This window comes from Pseudophryne corroboree, chromosome 10, assembly GCF_028390025.1.
Source record: "Pseudophryne corroboree isolate aPseCor3 chromosome 10, aPseCor3.hap2, whole genome shotgun sequence".
NCBI classification, from domain to species: Eukaryota; Metazoa; Chordata; class Amphibia; order Anura; family Myobatrachidae; genus Pseudophryne; species Pseudophryne corroboree.
In genome coordinates, this window is record NC_086453.1 from 25,469,988 (window position 1) to 25,494,154 (window position 24,167).

Genomic DNA, 24,167 nt, shown 5'->3' on the forward strand with positions numbered 1-24,167 from the left:
CCGGCCAGCTTAATAAATATCTTAATAAGTAGAATTCCAATCCAATTATTCATTAATATAGCAGTAATTAACAAGTTATTTCGGTGTGATTAGTGATTAATAAAGCAGCAATCCATATAATTCATAACCAGCTGTTCTTCAAAGAAATGGGTCATGTATCAAATAAGGGATCCGGTCTGAAGATCGACAGTATCTAGGTCGACAATGTTTAGGTCGACCACTATAGGTCGACAGTCACTAGGTCGACATGGATGGAAGGTCGACAGGGTTTCTAGGTCGACATGTGCTAGGTTGACAGGTCTAAAGGTCGACATGAGTTTTTCAATTTTTTTTCTTTTTTTGAATTTTTTCATACTTAACGATCCACGTGGACTACGATTGGAACGGTAAAGTGTGCCGAGCGAAGCGGTAGCAGAGCGAAGGCACCATGCCCGAAGCATGGCGAGCGAAGCGAGCCATGCGAGGGGACGCGGTGCACTAATTTGGGATCCCGGTCACTCTACGAAGAAAACGACACACAAAAAAAAAAACTCATGTCGACCTTTAGACCTGTCGACCTAGCACATGTCGACCTAGAAACCCTGTCGACCTTCCATCCATGTCGACCTAGTGACTGTCGACCTATAGTGGTCGACCTAAACATTGTCGACCTAGATACTGTCGATTTGATGAACCACACCCATCAAATAACACTAGCTTAATTATTGTAGCAATATTCAACACACTTACAACTGAACGGTTAGATGCAATTGGCTTGGTTATTGTAATAATGTTCCACACATGCAGTTGCAATAAGAATGTTTGGAGTGGATAAAATGTGTTAATATAGCAATATTCTGTACATGCAGATCTTTCAAAACTGTCCTCATATGCAGAGCCCTGTATTCCAATCTAGCAGATATAGGGCCTAATTCAGCATGGATTGCAAAAACAAAATCATTCTCTAATGGGCAAAACCATGTGCACTGCGGGTGGGGCAGATGTAACATGTGCAGAGAGAGTTAGATTTGGGTGGGGTGTGTTCAAACTGAAATCTAGATTGCAGTGTAAAAATAAAGCAGCAAGTATTTACCCTGCACAGAAACAATATAACCCACCCAAATCTAACTCTCTCTGCACATGTTACATCTTCCCCACCTGCACTGCACATGGGGGGTCATTCCGAGTTGATCGCTCGCTAGCTAGTTTTAGCAGCCGTGCAAACGCTATGCCGCCGCCCACTGGGGAGTGTATTTTAGCATAGCAGAAGTGCGAACGTTCAGCAAAAACAGTTTGTGCAGTTTCTGAGTAGCTCTGAACCTACTCAGCGCTTGCGATCACTTCAGCCTATTCCTGTCCGGATTTGACATCATACACCCGCCCAGCGAACGCCCAGCCATGCCTGCGTTATTTCAGACACGCCTGCGTTTTTGCAAACACTCCCTGAAAACGGTCAGTTGACACCCAGAAACGCCCCCTGCCTGTCAATCTTCTTGCGGTCGCCAGTGCGAAGAATAACTTTGCTAGAACCTGAGCACAACCACAAAGAACTTTGTACCCGTACCCAGTGGCGTAACTACTGCCCCCGCAGCCCTCGCGGTGGCTTGGGGGCGAAGGGCTGCGGGGGCGCCACTGATTTAGCGCAGACTGACATGCGGATGAGCAAGAATTTTTTGGCTCGGGGGGAGAAAAATTTCTAGTTACGCCACTGCCCGTACCCGCATGCGCAGAAATGCCGTTTTTTCACCTGATTACTGCACTGCGAAAATCGGCAGCGAGCGATCAACTCGGAATGACCCCCATGGTTTTGCCCATTAGAGAAAGATTTCGCTTTTGCAATCCATGCTGAATTAGGCTCATTGTTCTTGTATTTAGCAAGACATATCAGACCAGGGGCTAAGGGTGTTATTCAGAGGTGGACGCAGCCATATGCATTCGCACAGTGGCTACAGTGCGCATGCGCGACCCCTGCACTATGCGATTGCATCCTGGAAGGATGGGATCACATAGTGATTGACAGGCGACGGGTGTCCGGGGGCAGCAACACGGCGAGCAGGACACACAGGCATGTCATGGCCACTTTCGGGCGGGCCAGTGACGCTGCCTGTGATAGGAAACATGGCGCTGGGCCGCCTGCCTACGCAGCAGAGGTCAACCTCTATTTGAGGTTTTTGCGATGCGATGGGCGGCCTTCTCCTTTGCCCCTGAAATAGTAAAATCTGCGACCAACTCATAATAACCCCCTAAATATAATAGCCTGTGAGTTGCCGGAGGTGCGGGACTTTCTGCCAGTCTGCCAATTTTTTTAAAGCAGTAATCATTTACAAGGTAAAACAATGTTAGCTATGCCTTGCAAATGATTGCTGCTTTAAGAAAAACGGGCAGACTCGCACAAAGTCCCGCACCTCTGGAACTCACAGTCTATTATATTTTGCCCCACATGTTTAAACGAAGACACAATCCTGCAATCCCGCATCTGCTGGTAGTCCCTATTATCAGGCCCGCCATTAGGGGGCTGCTGCGGGCACAGATGTCCCAGGCCTGGCCTCTCTAACAGAGAGGAGAGGGCGCGGGCTGCTCATGCCACCGTGATGCTCCACCCACTTTTCATTACCGAGTTCTGGCATTGTCAATGGAGGGGGAGAGGACGCTGCAAGCTTCTATTGTAAAGGTCCCTCCAAAAATAGCCGCCACCTCAGATTAGACAGTTATTAAAGATACTAGAGGAGGCTCCTCTAGTGTCTTTAATAACTGTCTCCTCTAAGGCAGCGGCCATTTTGGCAGAGACTTTTCAATAGAAGCTTGCAGCCTCCCACTCCCGTGACCGTAACAGGTCTCAGTCATGAAAAGGGGGCGGAGCTACACAAAATGGAGGGGGCAGAGCTACATGGGACCAGGCTGCTACAGCTCCGGCCAGCCTGTGATAGGTAAGTTGAGGGAGAGTGAGTGGGAGAAAGTGTGTGTGTGTATGTGTGTGTGTTTGTATGTATGTGTATATATATTTATTTTGTATGTTTTATATATATATATATATATATTTTTTTTTTTTTTTGAGGGGGGAAGGGGGACTGCCTATATTGTGAGTCCCGGGCCTTAGAATTTCCGATGGCAGCCCTGCCTATTATTGCAGTGTCCAGGTGTACAATAACTTATTGCAGCTTGATGTAGCTAAAACTGAATGGGAAGCAGATGTGTGTACAATGGAACTGCACCTGCTTAACGCGTTTCTCCACCTTTTCCCATTTTTAGCAGCCTCCTGAGATGAATCTATTATTGTGGCTGGATTAATTCAATATGTAAAATATTTAATGAGCTAATATCATCATTAATGTCAGATGCTATTTATTCACATGTTACTTATCAAATGCGTATTGTGAGGGTTATTCTGGTTTGTTAGCAAACCAAAAAAGCAAGCAACTGCGGAAAACCATGCTGCACTACAGGTGGGGTGTAACATGTGCAGAGAGAGTTAGATTTGGGAGGGTTATATTGTTTCTGTGCAAGGTAATTAGTGGCTGCTTTATTTTGACACTGCAATTTAGATTTCAGTTTGAACACACCTCACCCAAATCTAACTCTCTCTGCACATGTTACATCTGCCCCACCTGCGCTGCACATGGTTTTGCCCAGTTGCTTGCTGTTTTGGTTTGCTAACAACTAAGGCTCTGTGATTACAGCAAATTAAAAATGCCTTTAATGTTGATAATTATATTTAAATATTAATATAATGCGTATTTTGTAGAAGGTGGCTGATTTCATTATGTTTAATTATATTGTACTGGCACGGCCTCAAGTTATCAACTTTTAAGCAGGCCTACAACATATGTTTGTTATATTTTAAAGTATACATTTTTTTAAGAGGCAATCACTTACAAGGCATGGTTTCGCCTTGTAAGTGGTTGCCCCTTTAAAAAAAAGTCTGAGTTCTCCCAGCATCACACATGGCCGTCGAAGTTGGGCGCCAATACATCAGTCCCTATATATTCATAACAGAAGGATGACTTTTATGAGTGACAAATTTCTAAGATGCTGTTGTCTGAGCAGGGCACATCTTTTACCAAATTAAAGTTCTTGGTCCATAGATTTGCAGAATTATATTGGTGTTGTAACTGGTTGCTTCGTTTCTGAGTTATGTGGCAAAAAGTAATTTACAATGCATCACCAGTGTGCTCTGGAAAATGTGACAGTTGGCAAACTCTCCCTGGGCACCTGCTGGGGGACCTGGAAAATAAGACCTGCTTGGTGGTCTGGAAACTGTGACAGTTATTTGCAGCCACCCACTAACCAGGGATTTTTTGACTCCTAAGGAAGTAAAAAGGGGTGAAATGTTATGCCCAGCAAACCCTTGCCCTTTCAAAACTGGGCACATCAGCTAGTTATTATTATTTATATAGTGCATATATAGGCCACATCACTTTACAAACATTGGTGTCAATGTACTAAGCCTTGGAGAGAGATAAAGTGGACGAAAATAAACTACCAACCAACCAGCTCCTGTCATTATTAAAACGGGTGTGGTATGGAAGGTAGATAGTAACTAGGTCGACCACTACTGGACGACAGTAACTAGGTCGACAGGATCTTTAGGTCGACATGAGTTTTTTATTTTTTTGTGTTGTTTTCTTCATAGAGTGACCGGGAACCCCAGTTAGTGCAGTGTCCCCTCGCTTCGCTCGGCACAGGTTACCGTTCCAATCGTAGTCCACTTGGACTGTTCAGTATGAAAAGGTTCAAAAAAAGAAAAAAATCGTGAAAAACTCATGTCGACCTAGGACATGTCAACCTAGAGACCCTGTCGACCTAGTTACTGTCGACCAATAGTGGTCAACCTAGTTACTGTCGTCCTAGAGACCGGTTCCCATTCAAACACAGCCTGCAACATGCCAGCTAGGAGCTGATTGGCTGCTACGTTATCTCCATCCACTTTATCTCTCACCAACGCTTAGCAAACGCTTAGCACGTAGAACCCAATTATTTGGTTACTCACATTACTACCTGCCCTAGTGGAGCTTATAATCTATTTTCCCTAGGACAGGTAGGGTTCATTTATTGTTGGGAGCCAATTAACCTACCATATTTTTGGAGTGTGGGAGGAAACCAGAGTACCCGAAAGAAACTCTCACAAGCACGGGAAGAACAGACAAACTCCACACAGTTACGGTGGTGGTGAGAACTGAACCCACAACTTCAGTGCTGAGAGGCAGTAATGCTAACCATTACACCATCCGTGCTGCCCAATACAGGCTAACTAATCCAGAGTGCCCCTTTATGGAATATTCCTTCTGATTCGGATGTATTCCAAAATGTGTTGTTGCAGATTGTCGCTATATTCCTGTTGCACCTACAGAACTGCAGCTCCTATTCAGACCTTCTTTATAGGTTGGATTTATTAAATTCAATTCATTTTCTTCTGGAAGACCAGTTGGTTGCAATTAATATTTTCAGTGCTTTATTTTCCTACTCGGTTGGAAGTTGATATAAGATTTATAGACGCTTCTACAGACACACAGAAAGTGGGCCTCTAAGTCCTTGCACAGTCAGACACAGGCTACACCAGGGCAGATACTAACATCTGTATATACTCGAAGCCATTGACTCCGGCAACAAACGCCAGACTGAACGCATCTGTGTCCATCTGTTAAGCGCCTTGGGTCCTATTGGAGAAAGAGCGCTATATAAATAAAATTATTATTATTATCTCTGGATCAGGACCACTCTCAACCTTGTATGATCATTACATTACACCACAGGTTCCTAAACGTGGTCCTCAAGGCACCCCAACAGTCCAGGTTTTAGGTATATCCATGGCTCAGCACAGATTGTTAAATCATATTGACTAAGGTGCTAATTTAGTCACCTGTGGCCAAGCATGGATACATTTAAAACCAGGAGCGTTGGGGTGCCTTAGGGAGGGCGTTTGGGAATCTCTGCATTACACAGTATACCTTGGTTTTGCAACACAAAGTTCCCAGCAGGATTACCTGCTTTTATTTTCACACATTCTTATATGGTCAAATCCGTTTTTGAATCTCCTGGCGCATTTTCCTTTAATCACAATTCCCACCAGTACTCATATTACATAGCATTATAGACTTTGTTATAAATCAGTGATATGATCATTAGTGCTCCACTCCCCACATGGGGGCTAATTCAGACCTGACCGCTAGGGGGCGTTTTTTGCATCCCTGCGATCAGGTAGTCGCCACCTACAGGGGGAGGGGGAAATCGCTGTGCAGGGGTGCGATCGCATGTGCAGGAGAGCTGCACAAACAGAAGTTTGTGCAGTCTCTGCGCAGCCCAGGACTTACTCTTCCAGTGCGATGATCGGGACCGGAGCTGACCTCAGAAACCCTCCCCCCAAACACCTGGTCCCTCCTGCGTTTTTCCGGACATTCCTCTAAAACGGTCAGTTGCCATCCACAAACGGCCTCTTCCTGCAGTCACCTTGCGATCGCCAGTGCGATTGCTTTTTTGCACCATCTTGTCGCTGCCCGGAGCTTCCCGTCACGCCTGCGCATTGCGGTGCACACGCATGTACAGTTCAGACCTGATCGCCCACTGTGCGAAAATGCACAGCAGCAATCAGGTCTGATTTGGCCCCATGGATCCAGCCCATCTGTAAGAGCACACTATACAGGGCCCGTGATATACCCAACGTCGATGACAGCACGTTAATCTGATGTCATTGTTATTATAGAACACGGGCATGTCTGTTTTGTAATTACTTTTAAACATTAAGGAAATTAGAATCGGACAGAAATAGAATTTGGGGCTTTATTTAGTAAACATACATGTCTTTTCTTGTGCGTCTTTTCTCGTTACGCATCTGTTCTCTTCGTGCTTCTTTTCTCATTAGGCGTCTCCTCTGATTGCACAATAAGAATAGACACGCAAAGAGAAAAGACGCACGAGAAGAAACACGCAACGAGAAGAAACGCACAATAAGAAACGCGCAACGATAAATGACGCACAACGAGAAGAAACACGCAAAGAGAAAAGATGCACAATGGGAACAGACGCACAAGAATAGATGCGCAAAGAGAAAAGTCACACAATGAGAGAAGACGCACAATGAGAAGAAACACACAGAGAAAAGATACACAATGAGAAAAGACGCACAAGAATAGATGCGCAAAGAGAAAAGTCACACAATGTGAGAAGACGCGCAATGAGAGAAGACGCCCCTTTAAAAAAACGTCCGAGCTCGGTCAGCATCCCACACCTTTGGCAATCTCAGACTCCATTAAATAACACAGATGAGGTTATTACTGCATTTGCCGCTGCTGTTGGCTTAATATCAGCTGGGTCCAAACCTCTCATGTTGGTCATGTAAACTACAGCTGGAACGGTTCTAGGCGGCAGCTGCTCTGGTCCAGGAGCACTAGTTATAAAACCCAAAATATACCATCTTATAAGGCGCAGTGTTCTTTAACATATGAACAAAGGAGAATGCAGAAGAACAATTGGTATGGGGGAGCCACGCTAAGGGGCCAATGTAGCGTCAGCATGGTTTTTTTTAATGCACAAACTTTTCTTTTTTGTACAACACATACGGGAAGAAAATGTACATAGCTATGACTGCATAGCCTCCTTGTGTTTAGAGAAGCGGAAAGGCACGTTTACACAAATATATTCCACCCTGACCACCTACGCAGCTGTCGTATAACGTGTGAGTGCTCAACCATTGCTGCAAACTTCTCTCCGATGAAGACAGACAATCGCTTCTGATTGGCTCACTGTTCCTAGATCCCTCCCATTAACACCATTACTATTATTAGTTTGGCTGTACCGCATTGTTAATTTGATATTTGCATTGCAGGAAATCAAATTCCCAATTAAGACTACAGATGTTTGTATTTAAGTGAATTATTACTTTAATGTGTTACTTACCAAAATCTTGTCCAGTGTTATGTATAAGGTACATCATAAAACTTCAATGTTGTGTACTGTAAAGTTGGCATCTACTACTAACACTATAAAGTCATAAACCAGGTGCAGTATATATAGCTATTATTCACACCCAAGGCTAGATTTACTATTGCGCTGTTTTTCAAGCCGACGCTGGATTTAAAGCGTCAAAAGGATTTAAGTGCTAAACCAGGCTAATTTAGCATTTATTTCTGCTGCCGCTTTAATCAGCCAGCGGCTTTGAAAATTGGACGCATAGGAACTCTGCCCCCTGGTGTAGCATATGCTGCCTTCACCCAGCCAGACACATCTTGAGGTTCTTCTAGATCTGCAAAAAATAAAATAAAAAATCTTTCTTTTGAAAAATACATCAACTTTACTGGAGCCACTATGGGGGTAATTCAGACCTTTTTTGCAGCGCTGCGATCAGGTCAGAACTGCGCATGCACCACAATGTGCAGGGGCTTCGCACGGGTACAAAGCGGATTGTTGCTGTGCGATGGGTTTTACGAAGAATCCATTTGCACAGCCGATCGCAAGGTGATTGACAGGAAGAAGGTGTTTGTGGGTGGCAACTGACCGTTTTCTGGGAGTGGTTGGGGAAACGCAGGCGTGTCCAAGCGTTTGCAGGGTGGGTGTCTGACGTCAGTTCCGGCCCCGGACAGGCTGAAGTGATCGCAGCGGCTGAGTAAGTTCTGGGCAACTTAGAAACTGCACAAAGTTTTTTTGTACTACTCGGCTGCACATGCAATCGCACACTTGCACAGCTAAAATACACTCCCCAATGGGCAGCGACTATCTGATCGCAGGACTGCAAAAAACTGATAGCGACCGATCAGGTCTGAATGACCCCCTATATAAGCCTCTCTTCTATGAAACATATCCTATACTCTATTTGTAGCTCTCGTACCCCTCAAACTAGTGTCAGATGTTCCCCTTAGTGCCCAAATTATTCTGCTAATCCAGGGAGTACTTGCCTTGAAAAAGTTATGTGCAGCAGAAACAATTGTTGAGTTAAGTTGAATGTAAGGACTGGTCTCATGGGAGGACTGTCTTTCTCTATATCACTCCTTTTCCAGCAGAGCCCCCCCCCCCATTCACACTGCTCAGGTCAGTGGCGTGTCTTCCCTCTACCGGCACTAGGAGAGGAATTCATCTCCAAGCGCCGGTGAGCCGGCTCTCCATATGCCTTTAATGTGACCTGGGGCGGATCATCTGGGTTGCAGCCCATCATTATCCGGGTCCTTCCCAGGGTCAGATTCCCGGGTAACGCAAATTGGGTTATTTTTTTCAGACTCTGTCCCACCAAATTTAGTCCCCGGGTGCCCCAACAATAACCTGGTTATTAAGTTCATTTTAAATAAGTATTTTTTTTTTTTAATGCATTTCCATAGGTTGACGGCAAAGGATTGGTTTATTCATACGTACGGTAGCTGAAAGTGTCCTGCATTGGGAATGTGATCACAGAGAAAGGGGCCGCTGCCAATATAAGCATCATAAGTCCAGGGCATAACTCTGAGCGACAGCCCTGTGTGTCTCCTATGGGTCACTCGCCTGTAACGTTATGCACAAGCGGATACAGAACCCTTTCCTGACGTACACCTGTGTGTATTAATGCTCAAGTACGGACATATCCACCGTCAGCTTCCGTAGATGTTGCAATACCGTTTGGAGCATCTGTAGACGCCACCATCGGTCGTGCCATCAAAACTTATACCAGTCTTACGGCAAGTTTTAGCGTCATGCCTGCGACACTCCCATAACATGCCTCTAAAACATACCATCGCCATGCGTCTCCTAAGCCACCTTCCCATCAGTCCAGGAATGCCTTCTACATTTTCTCAATCCTACTCTGCGAGCGCGCTATGATGCACACACAAGCGCAGTGTGACTTAGACACATACACAGGAAAATAAAACCCTCTCCACGGTGTCCAAAATCGGCAGGGTGAGCAACTCGGGTACACCGAATCAGGAACGGCAAGTCCAAATTACCCAGAACCAATAACACAAGCTGGCAGAGGAGAACGGACCTCTGTTCTTTTCCAGCCTCACTGACAACATCGCAGGACTTCTCTTTCGAATGTGCAGAATGATTCTGCAATTTGGAGATGTGATATTTCCATAACGTCAGGCAGGGAGCATCTCACATCTAAGAATCAGTGTATTCTCTTCTCACTGTATAAAAAAGGGTGCACACACTCACAGCTGAACGATACGATGCTTAGAAGTGACAGAGAGGTAATAACCATTTATGTAGGACCCACCATAGGGCCTAATTCAGACCTGATCGCAGCAGCAAATTTGTTAGCTAATGGGCAAAACCATGTGCACTGCAGGGGGGGGGGGGGGGGGGGGGGGGGCAGATGTAACATGTGCACAGAGAGTTAGATTTGGGTGGGGTGTGTTCAAACTGAAATCTAAATTGCAGAGTAAAAATAAAGCAGCCAGTATTTACCCTGCACAGAAACAATATAACCCACCCAAATCTAACTCTCTCTTCAAATGTTATATCTACCCCCCCTGCAGTGCACATGGTTTTGCCCATTTGCTAACAAATTTGCTGCTGCGATCGGATCTGAATTACCCCCAGAATTTGTGCACTCGGACACTGAACCTCAGACTGTACACAGAACCTTTCAAGAGCCTTTTATTCAACATAATGTCCAATTGTACTATGATAAAGTGAGAAGACGGGAAAGGCAGGGATGTCGTCACTTGCGGCAAATGGGGGGGGGGGGGGGGGGGGGGGGCAGATGTAACATGTGCACAGAGAGTTAGATTTGGGTGGGGTGTGTTCAAACTGAAATCTAAATTGCAGAGTAAAAATAAAGCAGCCAGTATTTACCCTGCACAGAAACAATATAACCCACCCAAATCTAACTCTCTCTTCAAATGTTATATCTACCCCCCCTGCAGTGCACATGGTTTTGCCCATTTGCTAACAAATTTGCTGCTGCGATCGGATCTGAATTACCCCCAGAATTTGTGCACTCGGACACTGAACCTCAGACTGTACACAGAACCTTTCAAGAGCCTTTTATTCAACATAATGTCCAATTGTACTATGATAAAGTGAGAAGACGGGAAAGGCAGGGATGTCGTCACTTGCGGCAAATGGTTACTTGTAGAATTCGTGTTCTTGTTCATCCTTCTTAATGACAGTTTTGTACGCTTTCTCGAAGTCCTTGGCCAACACTATGTAACGATTCTCCCGTACTGCGAGCATGCCGGCCTGAAACACAGACAAATGCGCCAATGAACACGGATACTAGAGGAGGATCTAGCTCTAGAGAAGGGGTGTTCCTAAGATATGAATCATCCAATATACAACTATATATAAATGTACGTATGGGATTTAAATCTGTAGATATCACTACAAAACACCACCTGGCGGCAATAAGAACGTTCTTATCCAAAACACAAAATGACTTAGAGCTTGTCAGTGATACGTTAATAAGTGAACATCCTCCGATTACGCTTTCTTGCTTTGTTTCTCTCCTGGTTAATGAACCAATATGATGTTTAGATACGGGGCCTGACTCAGCTTGAGTTGTAGTTTTGTGAAAAATTGCGAGATTACAACTCCTTTCTCTAGCATACGGGGGGGGGGGGGGCTGCCCAGGACAGGGCAAGGCTGCCCCGCATGCCGGATCTCCCCCCCCCTCCCACACACATTCACCCCCCCTCCCGGAGACTTAGATTGCGGTCACCATCTAAGTCCTTGTGCATACGCGCAACGGCATGTGCAGAAGCGTGGAAATTGCCGAATAGCGATTTCCGCACTTCTGCGTGTGATACTGAATTGGGCCCATGGACAGTAATAGGTTAGGTTTCCGGGGCCGCTGCGCTTACACCCGTAACATGGAAACACTGCAGGGAATACCAGGCCTTACCTCTTGAGTGATTGAGTTAATATCTGCTCCAGAGATCTTATCAGGACGAGCGACATCTGCGAAAGCGGTCAAGGGAGTCCAAACATTCACCAGATGTGAAGCCGAAGAGAGATTCACCCTCTGTGTAACCATAGCAGCCTCACACAGCCCCAACCTCGCCACTAGGGCATCCAAAAGTGACAAGACCTATACAACAACAAGACCTAGACCTGCAGGACATTATGCCTGTAATGGAGACGTTGGCTGGCTCAGAGTTCATTGCTACATGGCTGGCCACTAAGAATCTGCTGAGTATATGGCTTGTCTGTAAAAGCTTTGGTTTTGACATATTGCAATCCCTTATATCCAGCCGATAATTCTTTGAGCCTGAATTTTACCACTCTCACACACCCATTTTACCCAGACCCGCCCTCCCCCCCTACTTCTAGGTGTTCTTCCCCAATCCCATCCTTGTTGGCTTGTATTTGTTTCTTCTTATGTTGAAAAATGCACCCACACTACATCTGCTGATTATTTAATGCCTTCTGTACGCTTGTGACTGCCAATAAACACTGATTACAGACACTGGAAAAGTTTTATCACTAGGGCTGAGTTGCCCGATCACCTCCACCTAAGCTCGGACTTGTGACCGCAGTAAACCGGTAACAGTACCCAGCATCGAGCTAGAGTTAGTGCCACCCACTCCTGGCAATACTGAGCCAATGACCAGCATTGGCCTAACTTGCATTGCACTGATTTAAGGTAACACTTGATTGGCTAAAAATTTCATTGTGTGATCTAATAAGTGTTTAGTAAGAGCAGAATGATGAATACATTACATGGGATGATATTATACAGTTATTAATATCAGATATTTAAATTGAGATTCTCTGATCTATTTAACTATCTCATACACATGACCGGAGCATGTCCTCTAATCGGCTATAAGGTGCAGATGGCCAGAGTTGGACTTAGTCACCATACAACAGGGGTGGGGAACCTCAGGCCCACAGAGCCACTTGATCCAGCCCGGCTCACCTAACCGAGGGAGATGCCGGGCACCCGGCTTCTTCCCCTCAGCAGCAGTCGGAGGCAGGAGCTCACTCCAGAGCTCCGGCTTCCGGCTTTGGCAGTGTGCGGTGTTATGGGAGAGATGTCATGACATCTCTCCCACAGTTCTGAGTAGCGGGCGGCCAGGCAGAGGGCAACGGTCCGGAAGCAGGAGCGGGGCTGGTGTGTATTGTGTTTTTTTTCCTTTTAATGTGTGTGTGTACGCGTCGCTACTAGGGGCATATCTAATGGGGCATAACAAGTGACTGTGAGCATATCTACTGGGGCATAACAACTGACTGGGGGTATATCTACTGGGGGCAGGCTAATTTTTAAGTTGATAATTTTTATATGGCTCCCGAAGGATTTTATAAATATCCAAATGGCCCTTGGTAGAAAAAAGGTTCCCCACCGCTGCCATACAACCACTGCCCAACAACTTTATCCCTGTATTCCAATGGTCTCTCATTTAGTTATTAAAGTTAATGTATAAAAAAAAAAAGTGAGGGTAGACTGTTGGCATGTCGACTGCCATTTTGCACCGACAAGGTGAGTATCCCTAACCCTATTAATTACCACTGTGTGATGAGCCCAGTCACTAAGATATATATTACACAATCATATGAAAGGATACAGTCTTCTAGGTCCACCTCTTCAGACAGGTTCATCTTGCTGGTGATGGTGGACAGGATGAGACGTTTTTGCCTGCGGTCCGGCAGAGGGAATTCTATTTTACGGTCCAGGCGGCCGGGACGCAGGAGAGCTGGATCCAGAGTGTCCGCTCTGTTTGTGGCCATGATGACCTAGAAGAACACAAACAATCAGGAACAAAAAGTAAACGACGGGTAGGATCACCTATTACCCCCTTATCCTGCTATGTCCTAATCGCCCTCCAGTCTGACCTATGCATCTCACAAGGACCTGATTCCAACAGACCCATTAGATGAGGACTGATATACTGGTAGCACACACAGATTGCTTGCACCAGCTTTAATGTGATGCCTCGTATGATCTTTGATGTCCCTTCCTGACTATTTGCGCTCAGTGCTGTATTTGACGGGTCTATGCACTAATTTACTCAATTCTTAGCACAGGATCCAGAAAGAGCAAATTAACAAGTAATCTGAGGCACCGTGGCTATATTTCACGAAAGAGACACTTTGGGGGGAATTCAAATGTTTGAAAAGTCAGTTGGGTGACTGTTTTTCCTAACAACTGAATATCCCCCTTTGGGTCAACAATGGTATTGCTGGGAGCTTACTTGGACAAGAGGGAAGACAGACACTGTGGGGCATTTATCAAACCTACTAGTTATCAGCCAGTTAAAATGACGGAACATAACCGTAATGTCAGCACTGGCAGCTGTGCACGCCTGAACGAAACAACGCTTGAATTAATCTGCACGGCACCATCTAGTGGCCGCCGGTGTGCAAAACACTTGAATTCCCCCCGTAGAGGTGATGAGCAGCATTATCCTTCTATTCTATAGTGAGGTTACCCAGAGCAACCATTCAGATTGTAGCTACTAATATATAGAATGTACTAAATATATTATAGTACAACTCCCTAAGAAAGCTTAATATAGCTGCCTGGCGTGGTTGCATCTCACGCTTTCCCAGCCTGGGAACAGGAGGATTGCGCGCCACTGCAGGAAGACAGGCTTCCTGCAGACCAGAATCAGACGGAATCAGGAAAAATAAGATTTTAAACCTACCGGTAAATCTTTTTCTCGTAGTCTGTAGAGGATGCTGGGGACTCCGTAAGGACCATGGGGATAGACGGGCTCCGCAGGAGACATGGGCACTTTAAGAAAGAACTTTAGGATTTGGGTGTGCACTGGCTCCTCCCTCTATGCCCCTCCTCCAGACCTCAGTTAGAGAAACTGTGCCCAGAGGAGACGGACAGTACAAGGAAAGGATTTTTGTTAAACCAAGATTCATACCAGCCCACACCAATCACACCGTATAACTTGTGATAAACTAACCAGTTAACAGTATGAAATTCAACATAGCTTCAGTCGGAAACTGAAAGCAACCATAACATAACCCTTATGTAAGCAAAACTATATACAAGCCTTGCAGAAGTAGTCCGCACTTGGGACGGGCGCCCAGCATCCTCTACGGACTACGAGAAAAAGATTTAACGGTAGGTTTAAAATCTTATTTTCTCTAACGTCCTAGAGGATGCTGGGACTCTGTAAGGACCATGGGGATTATACCAAAGCTCCCAAACGGGCGGAAGAGTGCGGATGACTCTGCAGCACCAATTGAGCAAACAGGAGGTCCTCCTCAGCCAGGGTATCAAATTTCGCAAACGTGTTTGCCCCTGACCAAGTAGCTGCTCGGCACAGCTGTAGTGCCGAGACCCCTCGGGCAGCCGCCCAAGAAGAGCCCACTTACCTAGTGGAATATGCCATGACTGATTTAGGTAACGGCAATCCAGCCGTCGTATGCGCCTGCTGAATCGTGGTACAGATCCAGCGAGCAATAGTCTGCTTTGAAGCAGGAGCGTCAACCTTGTTGGCTGCATACAGGATAAACAGCGCTTCAGTTTTTCTGACTTGGCCGTCCTGGCCACGTAAATTTTCAAAGCCCTGACTACATCCAGATACTCGGAATCCTCCAAGTCTCATGTAGCCACCGGCACCACAATAGGTTGGTTCATATGAAAGGATGACACCACCTTAGGCAAGAATTGAGGACGAGTCCGCAATTCCTCCCTATCCATATGGAAAACTACATAGGGGCTTTTGTGAGACAAAGCCGCCAATTCTGACACTCGCCTAGCCGAAGCCAAGGCCAACAACATGACCACTTTCCAAGTGAGATATTTTAACTCTACTGTCTGAAGTGGTTCAAACCAGTGCGACTTAAGGAAACTCAAAACCACGTTAAGGTCCCAAGGCGCCACCGGAGGCACAAAAGGAGGCTGAATATGAAGCACTCCCTTTACAAAAGTTTGTATTTCTGGAAGCGAAGCCAATTCTTTTTAAAAGAAAATGGATAATGCCGAACTCTGAACCTTAATGGAGCCTAATTTTAGGCCCAAATTCACTCCAGTTTGTAGAAAGTGAAGGAAACGGCCCAGATGGAATTCTTCCGTAGGAGCATTCCTGGCCTCACACCAAGCAACATATTTACGCCATATACGGTGATAATGTTTAGCTGTCACATCCTTCCTAGCCTTTATCAGAGTAGGAATGACCTCAACCGGAATGCCCTTTTCCGCTAGGATCCGGCGTTCAATCGCCATGCCGTCAAACGCAGCCGCGGTAAGTCTTGGAACAGACAGGGCCCCTGTTGCAACAGGTCTTGTCTTAGAGGAAGAGGCCACGGATCTTCTGTGAGCATCTCCTGCAATTCCGGGTACAAGGCCCTTCGTGGCCAATCTGGAACAATGAGAATTGTCCGAATTCCTCCTTTTTGTCTTCTAACTTCTTATACTCACGTGGCTTCTACCTTCAGGCTCTGCGAGGAGGACGGCGGCGCGGCTCCGGGACGGACGGCGAGGATGAGACCTGCGTACCGATCCCTCTGGAGCTAATGGTGTCCAGTAGCCTAAGAAGCAGAGCCTTTCAACTCACAGAAGTAGGTCTGCTTCTCTCCCCTCAGTCCCACGATGCAGGGAGTCTGTTGCCAGCAGGCTCCCTGAAAATAAAAAACCTAACAAAATACTTTCTGTCAGAAACTCAGGAGAGCTCCTGAAAAGCACCCAGTCTCTTCTGGGCACAGTAATCAACTGTGGTCTGGAGGAGGGGCATAGAGGGAGGAGCCAGTGCACACCCATACCTATAGTTCTTTCTTAAAGTGCCCATGTCTCCTGCGGAGCCCGTCTATCCCCATGGTCCTTACGGAGTACCCAGCATCCTCTAGGACGTAAGAGAAACTTGCATTATCTGTTAATAAATTATACTGGGTAGGGCTGAAACCGCTATCATTAACAGCATTTGATTTAAAAATGAATAATAATTTGGGGTACATTTTTTGAAAATAAGCATCAGCCAGTTACGTGGCTACTTAGAGATGGGACTGCAGGTTCAGGGAGTCACTGCAATGACTGCCCCACACAAATAAGGGGCGCTCAGTTTTGATTAAAAAATTTTTTTTATTGTATTTTATCCCGGAAACTCTGACGGAACACAAAGATAAATTGGACCAAATAGGAGTCGCTCACCTTCACATTGACATTCTGATCAAACCCATCCATCTGGTTGAGGAGCTCCAGGAGAATTCTCTGCACCTCGCGGTCAGCTGTGTAAAGACAACCACAGATCAAGTCAAAGGAGAACTACTAAAGCTAAGTTATTATTGAAACTTTTAGGATGTTGGGGAAGGAGGGGTGTGGGTGAGTATACTGTAGAAGCAAATAGATATATTCACATTTTGCAGTGGGGAAAAAAGGGATTACATGAATCAAAAGCTACTCCAGAAAAAAAAATGCAGAAGCCCAACAGCCCGTTCCTTTGTAGGTGGTGCCCACCACGACTGGTCCAGAAGCCGGGCGACAACCGATGTTAGAGAATACACCAACTTACATAAGAATAAGCTATAAATACATTCCAGTGAGGCTCCTTTAATCTTCAATGAGAAAACTTGGAAGGATTCCTTTTCTGAACATTTCTAAAGGGCAGATCTAAACAGCCCACAGTCAAATCTGTCAACCCCGGAGTAAGTAAAACTGCCCCTAACTGTATTCTGTATTGTCAGCGCTTACGACAGGCCTGGCCAACCTGTTGCTCTACAGATGTTGCGAAACTACACATACCAGCATGCCCTGCCACAGTTTTAGCATTCCATAATAGCAAAACTGTGGCAAAGCATGATGGGACTTGTAGTTTTACAACAGCTGGAGAGCCACAGGTTGGCCAGGCCTGGCTTACCATAATGAGAAGCGAACATAATTGGCATCACACATACAGCGAAGACCAAATACATGATTATACAGTTCTAAAATTCTGTGACCATATTTCCATCATTAGTCTCTAAGGGAAACTAAAATATTGTGCAATTAATGGTTCTCTCTCTGTGGGTACTAATGAGAAGTCTGCAGTCAATTAAAGAACCATCATTACAGCCAGAACAGATTAGGTTTATCCCCAATTCTACCGTTTCCTATATTACAACTCTTGGGGTCGTAGAGGAAGGCAGCTACGCCTGCAAAGCGCAGGTTCATGGAGACAAGAGACAAATGCAATCTGCCCCTTCTACAATGAGCAGGATCAGACACAGCAGGGAAACAGACTGCAGAGAGTTTAAGCAAGTCACTGGTGTTAACTTTGTAGAAACAGCAATATATTTACATAAAGTCATTTTTTTAATAAATCCAATTGTGAAAATGCATACGTGTCAATGGGGCATATGTATTAAGCCTGGAGAAGTGATAAAGAAGTGATAAGTGGAAGGTGAAAACTCACCAACCAATAATTACGGATTTGAAAAAGGAGTTAGGAGCTGATTGGCTGGTGCGTGATCACTGGTTTATCACTTCTTTATCCCTTCTCCAAGCTTAATACATCTGCTCCAATATTAGAAAAGGCTGTCCCTTAAGTTCTGCTGACTGTTTGCTAACAGGGTGGGAGAATCTTTACAAGACTATTAAAATAAAAGTTAAAAAAAAAAAAAACCCTGCTAGAAAGCTGCATTTGGATAGAATGCAGAGAAATAACCCTTAAAAACATTTTATTTAAGAAAAAGATAGCCATGAAGTCCAGCACTGCTAAGAATTCTCTTTTCTTTTTTATTGCTTTGAGGTGGGGCGGGGGATAGAGAAGTAGTGACTCTTGCAGAGAGCACCGTATGAACTAAAAACATTTACCAACCAAGGACTCACCTCCTGTCTGAGCATCAAATCTCTTAGTGGCGATAGCATCAATTTCATCGATAAATATGATGGCGGGAGCATTCTCTTTGGCGAGCCGGAAAACGTCCCGTACCATGCGAGGACCCTCACCCAGATACTTCTGGACAAACTCTGAGCCCACCACACGGATGAAAGCAGCTGTGAGAAGAGGAATATGAGGTGATGTCGGTGAGGGGGACTTTCATAACCGGAAATCTCACGATAACCGATCACAGAAGTCAGCAATGACGTTAAATAAACAGCAGTGCCCCTAAGATCCCCAAAACACAAAGGGGGTGAGCGATCTTCTAGATTGTGCATTTTGCGCAGTAATAGCTTACTCTGCGGACACACTGCGCTTATCCTACACAAACTTACGCTCCTTTAATGAAATATATTTTTTAGACTACAGCAGCTACAAAAAAAAAAAAAATGGGACTATTACAGTTAATGAGAAATTGTACAACACAAGACAATATGCTGCCGCTATATAAAGGACTGGTAGTAAATAAACTGTTCATAACTAAAATTTCATACAGTGGTGTAAACTGAGATTATATGAGCCCGTCTTCCTGTCCAAATAAGTTCAAACATGATTTTGGAGTAACAACTGGGCTTAAATCGAAGGTCTCCAAGAATTCTTTCAGACAGCGCATATAGGGGGATATTCAGAGAAGGACGCAGATCACGGCATACGCAGCCGGATCTGCGTTCATCTCTGAACATGCTGAGTGACGCCCAACACAGGGAAAGGCCGCCCCCAGAATGTGTGGGGCCACCTCCCAATGCGTTCGCAATCTAATTGCGAACGCATTGGAACTAAGGTGACATCACGCAGCCGCCCCGAAACCGGTCCCACCCTGCCCCCGTTTGCCCCCCCCTCCCTGATGCTACGTCCCGAAAACACCCGCCACTGTCAATCACACTGCGGTCGCACACATCGGGGATGCGAATGCAATGTGTATGCCCACGCATCCGCAAACTGAATGACCCCCTTAATCACCAAGCATCTCTCTCTTACTACTTCCTTGCTTAGTAACAGTCACTATCTAATAGTGATTGTGAATGTGTTTATATAGTAACACATTAGCCTGCGTGATACAGACATCGGCGAGTTCATGGCGAGACTGACCACTGTTTTAAAGGGGCAATCATTTAAAAGACAAAAACAAATTGACTAGAGGAGTGCCCTTTTAAAACCATCAGGCAGTCTTTCCAGGAATTTGCCGATGCCTGCACTGTGCAGCAGGCCATTAAATTGGGATATCGATGCCGGAATCCAGACAGACGGAATCCCGGCACACAGGGGCTATTCCCACCCGTGGGTGTCCACGACACCCATAGAGTGCGAATAGATCCTGTGGGGAGCGCAGTAAGCCACCGAGCCTGCAGCGTGGTGAGCGCAAGGAGCCAACAAGGGGACTCGTAATGCTCGCCCCGCTGCCGGCATACTGGTGTGCGAGATTTCACTGTTGGGATAGCGACAGCCGGCATCCCGCCGCCGGGAATACATATGTATTCCATTACATTTACCCCTCAGTGTATGACTGTCCCACTACAATGGGGTCCGGAATTCTGAAGCCACAGAACAGAACTAGAAGTCTCATTCTCACTGACCTGTTGTGTGATGGGCCACAGCTTTGGCCAGCATGGTCTTGCCGCAACCAGGAGGACCGTACATCAGAACTCCACGGGGAGGATCAATACCGATCTGCATAAGCAGAGAGAGTAAAAAGCGTTACGGTTCACCGCCTACTATTATCACATAGTCTAATACAGCATATGCTCCATGTAAATGCAGAGTCTCACACACCTGCTTATAGAGCTCAAAGTGTGTTAGTGGCAGCTCCACGGCCTCCCTGACCTCCTGCTTTTGGATGTCCATGCCTCCAATGTCCGAATATAACACGTCCGGCTTCTGGTCTGAAGGGACACGAATGTGAATAAGATACATTATCTGGACTAGGTGACCCACATGGTGGGTGGGATAGTCTCATGTGTAATACCTGTATGCTGATATCAGTAGGAGACACAGGCCTGAAAGTAACAGCATGCGAGCTGGAGGCAGCCGTGAGATTGCAGCGATTTAGATTTAAAGCACCAATTTCCACAATGCAGAACCAACCTGGATAATGGTCACTTAACATCTTACTGCTAATCGGCATCTCGCAGATATCTCACTTTGTTACATTTGTCCGCAGTGTACTCCAGTGGCGCAGTCCTGACTCTGCCTAATGTGCAGGGGGCGGGAGCGACACAAAGACTGGCAGGAGATTAGCGATGGGTCATTACCTGACGTGAGCATCATGATACTACTGTCAGCCTCTGGGGGGAGGACATCTACCAGTGCATTGCTGTGCTTGTGGAGCGCAACCGAGGCGTTCGGCTTCAGCAGTTCCCGGTCGATGGTGCTTAGTATCCGCACATAGTAATTGGATCCTAAAGAAATTATGTAAATGGACAAATGTTAATGCAGAAAACTATATCAAATGCATTAGACTCTAAGGGGTAGGTTTACTAAAGCTTCTAATATAGACGTAGTGGTGGCGTTTCACATAGCAACTAATCAGATTATATCATTTTCTAAGATGCAATAGAGGAACGATAGCAATACTCTGTTTCGTTGCTATGGGCAACAACAACATCACTTTCCATTTTTAGAAGCTTTAGTGAAACTACAGTACCCATGTAATGAACCCCAGTAGTAGTCATATTTCCACCCGCCTATCTCAGGGCCATCTCGTACCAGTTGTGGACCCTACAATCGCAGTATTCTGGTCCACAGCCTCCAGGAACTGCCCGATGACCAGCGGGATACTCTGGATGCGCTTCACCTCCTCCTGGGCGTGCAGGAACTCCTTTTTCAGGTTCTTCTGCTCATCCTTAATATATTCCTCCTGAACCTCTAAGAATTCCAACTCCTGTTGTAGTTTCTGTGACACAGAGAAGAGACTCATCAGAAAGAGACACGTGGCTGTCTGATATCAATGACACTAGCAGAGGCAGTAGGGTAGGGTACAATGTAGCAGTCATTACAGACAAATCATTCTGACATAACTGGAACCTTCAGGAGCAGCAGTGGAATACTGTATTAAGGGTATAACGAGAGCGCTCACCTTATACCGACTGTATAAATCCTCCAAATCTTCAGGCTCTGGACCAAGAAAAGAGAGCGCCGTAACTGGGCGTGAAGACACCAGGGAGGGGGCTTCATCCTGGGATGGAAGAACATTTATATAAGGAAACTGCATCCACATAATCTGCATTCTAGGGCTTTCTATTATAAAAATAAGACGCCCACATATAAAATTGCTAGAAGAGCGGTGATTGGCTACAGTTGGGACACTGGCAGTAGGGCTGGCCATAGAATAGTAGTGGTGATACAGACACTATGTTGGGGACACCGCTTCCAGGTAGTGGTGACCAACCACTGACGGCCATGACATAGATGGTACATGGGTTTGAACCACTGACCATGTTTCATATATTGCACATGCACAGTCAGTACCTGCACAAAATGCATTTAAGTTTTACCATCGGACTCAGCCATCGATAGTATACCATCAGTTAATGGCCATCGATGGAGAAACCACGCACTAGAGATCTCTGACCATCGATGGTAGCTAAACCATTGATGATCGATGGCCAACCCTACTTCTGGGCATCCACAGGTGAGGGGACTGAATTACACATTGGATCGGATATCAGCATGTGATGGCGGCAATCCTGGCACCAAAGGGGCAAACCATTTCCATGGAGCCCTGATGGGCTTCCATAGGTAATGGTGAGCAGCCATCCCTAGCTGGGGGTGAGGACTGCTAGATGAGGGTCCCCTATATACCGCTGCACTACTAGATGAGGGTCGGAGGGGGGGGCCCTATATACCACTGCACTGCTAGATGATGGCCGGAGGGTTTCCCCTATATACCGCTGCACTGCTAGATGATGGCCGGAGGGGGTTCCCCTATATACCGCTGCACTGCTAGATGATGGCCGGAGGGGCCCCCCCTATATACCGCTGGACAGCTAGATGAGGGCCCCCTATATACTGCTGTACTGCTAGATGATGGCCGGAGGGGGTTCCCCTATATTCCGCTGCACTGCTAGGTGAGGGCTGGAGGGAGGCCCCCTATATACCGCTGGCCAGCTAGATGAGGGCCCCCTATATACCGCTGGACAGCTAGATGAGGGCCGGGAAGGGGGGGGGGGGGGGCTATATACCCCTGCACTGCTAGATGAGGGCCGGGGGGGGGGGGGGCTATATACCCCTGCACTACTAGATGAGGGCCGGGGGGGGGGGGGGGCTATATACCCCTGCACTGCTAGATGAGGGCCGGGGGGGGGCTATATACCCCTGCACTGCTAGAGGAGGGCCGGAGGGGGGGCTATATACCCCTGCACTGCTAGATGAGGGCCGGGGGGGCTATATACCCCTGCACTGCTAGATGAGGGCCGGAGGGGGGCTGTCAGGAGGATACCCCAGCAGCGCAGACACTATGGGAGCCACACCTGTGTGATCACCCATCCCCGCCTCAGCCGCCAGTCAGCGGGTCAGGCTAGAACATGGAGCGCCCTCCCCGGGGAACAGGTACCTGGGCGCCGCTCTTCTCTGTGATCACCCCGATCTCCTCCATTATCCGCTGATTCTCTGTGTCACTGCGGCGCGCACTACCTGCGTCACTTCCGGCACCGGCCTGACGTCACGGGGATGGGCGGGGACACCAGTCAGGCATGGACAGAGCAGAGGAGAGAGCTCAACGTCTTCATGAGTCCTGTCCCCTCCCTACCTCTGTGTTCTGCACTGAGCACTCATCTCTCTATTACCTAGCGGTGATCATAGCCACTGAGCCACCCAGTCTGCAATGTATTATCCATAAACACTGCAGTGTATACTATCACCTATATTACCCACTGAGCCACCCACTGACACTGCTGTGTATGCTATATTCACCTATATTACCCACCGAGCCACCCACTGACTACAATGTATACTAAAATCACTTTTCTCTGACGTCCTAGTGGATGCTGGGGACTCCGTCAGGACCATGGGGAATAGCGGCTCCGCAGGAGACAGGGCACAAAATTTAAAAGTTTGACCACTAGGTGGTGTGTACTGGCTCCTCCCCCTATGACCCTCCTCCAAGCCTCAGTTAGGTTTTTGTGCCCGTCCGAGCAGGGTACAATCTAGGTGGCTCTCATAAAGAGCTGCTTAGAGTAAAAGTTTTGATAGTTTTATTATTTTCAGTGAGTCCTGCTGGCAACAGGCTCACTGCAACGAGGGACCTAGGGGAGAAGAAGTGAACTCACCTGCGTGCAGGATGGATTTGCTTCTTAGGCTACTGGACACTAGCTCCAGAGGGACGATCACAGGTACAGCCTGGATGGGTCACCGGAGCCGCGCCGCCGACCCCCTTGCAGATGCCGAAGTAAGAAGAGGTCCAGAAACCGGCGGCTGAAGGCTTTTCAGTCTTCATGAGGTAGCGCACAGCACTGCAGCTGTGCGCCATTGCGCTCAGGC

The 24,167-nt window shown here is 46.6% G+C and overlaps 1 protein-coding gene across 1 annotated transcript; it reads right to left on the minus strand.

Moving 5' to 3' along the window:
• Positions 1-10,913: 10,913 nt before the first annotated feature.
• On the minus strand, positions 10,914-23,438 carry PSMC4 (proteasome 26S subunit, ATPase 4). The gene is made up of 11 exons (XM_063942246.1): positions 23,242-23,438; positions 21,766-21,864; positions 21,396-21,582; positions 20,942-21,088; positions 20,463-20,572; positions 20,267-20,360; positions 18,641-18,808; positions 16,985-17,061; positions 13,446-13,614; positions 11,783-11,838; positions 10,914-11,121 (listed from the first exon to the last, which is right to left on the minus strand). Exons 1-11 carry the CDS (start codon positions 23,281-23,283, stop codon positions 11,008-11,010), a joined length of 1,263 nt encoding a protein of 420 aa, XP_063798316.1. The 5' UTR covers positions 23,284-23,438; the 3' UTR covers positions 10,914-11,007.
• Positions 23,439-24,167: the final 729 nt, after the last annotated feature.